Below are 1,876 nucleotides of genomic sequence, written 5' to 3' on the forward strand. Positions count from 1 at the left end.
TAGGTCGTGGCCTCAGGTGGAGGGAGGGGCCACGTGGGGGCCGTGTGACCTCCGAGAGAAGCTGTCGCCCTGCGGGTGGGCCTGCAGGCACGGCCTGGTCTCCGTCCCTCCCCCACCCGCCTCCCCCCCAGCAGAGGGAGGACAGGAGACGGCTCAGTGCGGGTGGTGTCTATCGCTGGCGCTGCTCAGCTCTGCACGCGGTGGGCGGGGGGTGTCTCCCGGGCAGCACAGGGGCCCCCCTTCCCCTGAGGGTCAAATCCTCTGGGTGCGGTTAGTCTGCTTCCTGAGGGTCAGTCCTGGGCAGGTTTGAGTTTGTTGCGCTCACACCTCCAGGGGCGCCGTGTCCGGTGCGAGGCAGTGACCTGCTTCTTCCTTCCCCGCCCCACAGACGCCGCTGCCGCTTCAGTCAACAAGCGCCTGCAACGACCACACGTTTGGGGACCTGGAAATGGTGTCTTCTCAGAGCAGCGAGGAGAGTGGAGAGGAGGCCCCGGGCGCTGTCCTGCCAATGGTGGGTGCAGGCCCCCTGGCGGGCGCTCCTGGGGCTGGCACGGTGCCGCCTCCCAGCCCCCTGCTCCTGCAGCTCAGCATCGAGGGGGCAGAGGTGCAGGTTGCCGGCAACCCGAACAGCAGGTCCCCGCTCTGCCTCCTGGGCGCAGAGGAGGGAGGGGTGTGCTGGTCCCCGCTGCCTGCCCCGTGTGTGTGCGCGGAGGATGCTGTGGCCCTGAGGGGCCGTGCTGGGTGTCCCGTGGGTCCCCTGCGCCCTCCTCTGGCCCCAGGGCATCTGAGTCCTCCCTCAGCACCGCCTCTTTGCTGGGACGGAGGCTCCTGTTCCTGTTCTATTGGACTCAGACATTTGGTCACATTTACTCAGTAGCTTCATCTCTGGCGGGAGAAGCTGAGGGAAGTGTTTGCAGGAGGTGAGTGAGCGGAGGCCGGAGGCCGTGCTGGGAGGTGGTGCCCTGCGGGCGGCTCTGCAGCCACCAGCTCGGGTGGCCGTGCAGGCTCTTCCCGGGCTGCACCGAGCATCCTGCTCACTGCTCGCTCCGCACAGAGCCCCGATTGCCTTGTTCACAGAAGGGTAACAGTGAATGCACGTGTGAGCTCCCCCGACTGGGACGCGAGATGATTAAAAGCATAAATAAACCCCTCACTTCAAAGGAGCTGACATCCTGCCCTCGGGCAGCTCTGAGGGTGTGTAATGGCCCGGATAGGCCGCAGCGTTCTTGCTCTGATAGAGCCGCGCGCGCGCGCGGCGTGTTCAGGTTTGTGTTTCCTCCGCCGGCAGGAAGCTCAGGGCAGGCTCGGATCTGCCCGCTCCCCTTCACCCTCTGCCCTGTCCCCCTTCACCCTCTGCGGCTGAGCCAACAGCGGGCTCTGGCCAGACCCCTGATGAGCTCCCTGGGCCTCCATTCCCACCCCACTTCCCGCCCCCGTCTGCTTTGGGTCACGTTAGTGTTGGGACAGACGTTTTTCTTCCCATCCAGGTTTCAAGGAAAAGGCCGGGCTTCTTTGTACCTTAACGATGTTCCCGTTTCCAGTCCAGGGAAGAGGTAAAGATAAGCCTGTGGAAGGACCACTTTGTGGAATATGGCAGGACCGTGTGCATGTTCCGCACGGAGAAGATCCGGAAGCTGGTGGCCATGGGCCTCCCCGAGTGTTTGCGTGGCAGGCTCTGGCTGCTCTTCTCAGGTGAGCGGGTCTGCACCTCTGGGCCCGGGTGATTTCTGGAGCAGTCGCATGACGGGCAGGCTGAGCGGTGGGTGTGACCTGGCTGAGCGGTGGGTGTGACCTGGTTGCAGGCTGAGCGGTGGGTGTGACCAGGCTGAGCAGTGGGTGTGACCAGGCTGAGCGGTGGGTGTGACCTGGTTGCAGG

General features: G+C 64.8%; 1 protein-coding gene across 1 annotated transcript in view; it reads left to right on the forward strand.

Moving 5' to 3' along the window:
- Positions 1-1,876, forward strand: part of TBC1D8 (TBC1 domain family, member 8 (with GRAM domain)) — a 101,942-nt gene that overhangs the window by 68,084 nt on the left and 31,982 nt on the right. Inside the window, exons 8-9 of the mRNA XM_014533133.1 lie at positions 362-511; positions 1,542-1,692. Of these exons, the coding sequence (XP_014388619.1) occupies positions 362-511; positions 1,542-1,692 (301 nt within the window). The remainder of the gene's footprint in view (positions 1-361; positions 512-1,541; positions 1,693-1,876) is intronic.

Source organism: Myotis brandtii, unplaced genomic scaffold, assembly GCF_000412655.1.
Source record: "Myotis brandtii unplaced genomic scaffold, ASM41265v1 scaffold1213, whole genome shotgun sequence".
NCBI lineage: Eukaryota > Metazoa > Chordata > Mammalia > Chiroptera > Vespertilionidae > Myotis > Myotis brandtii.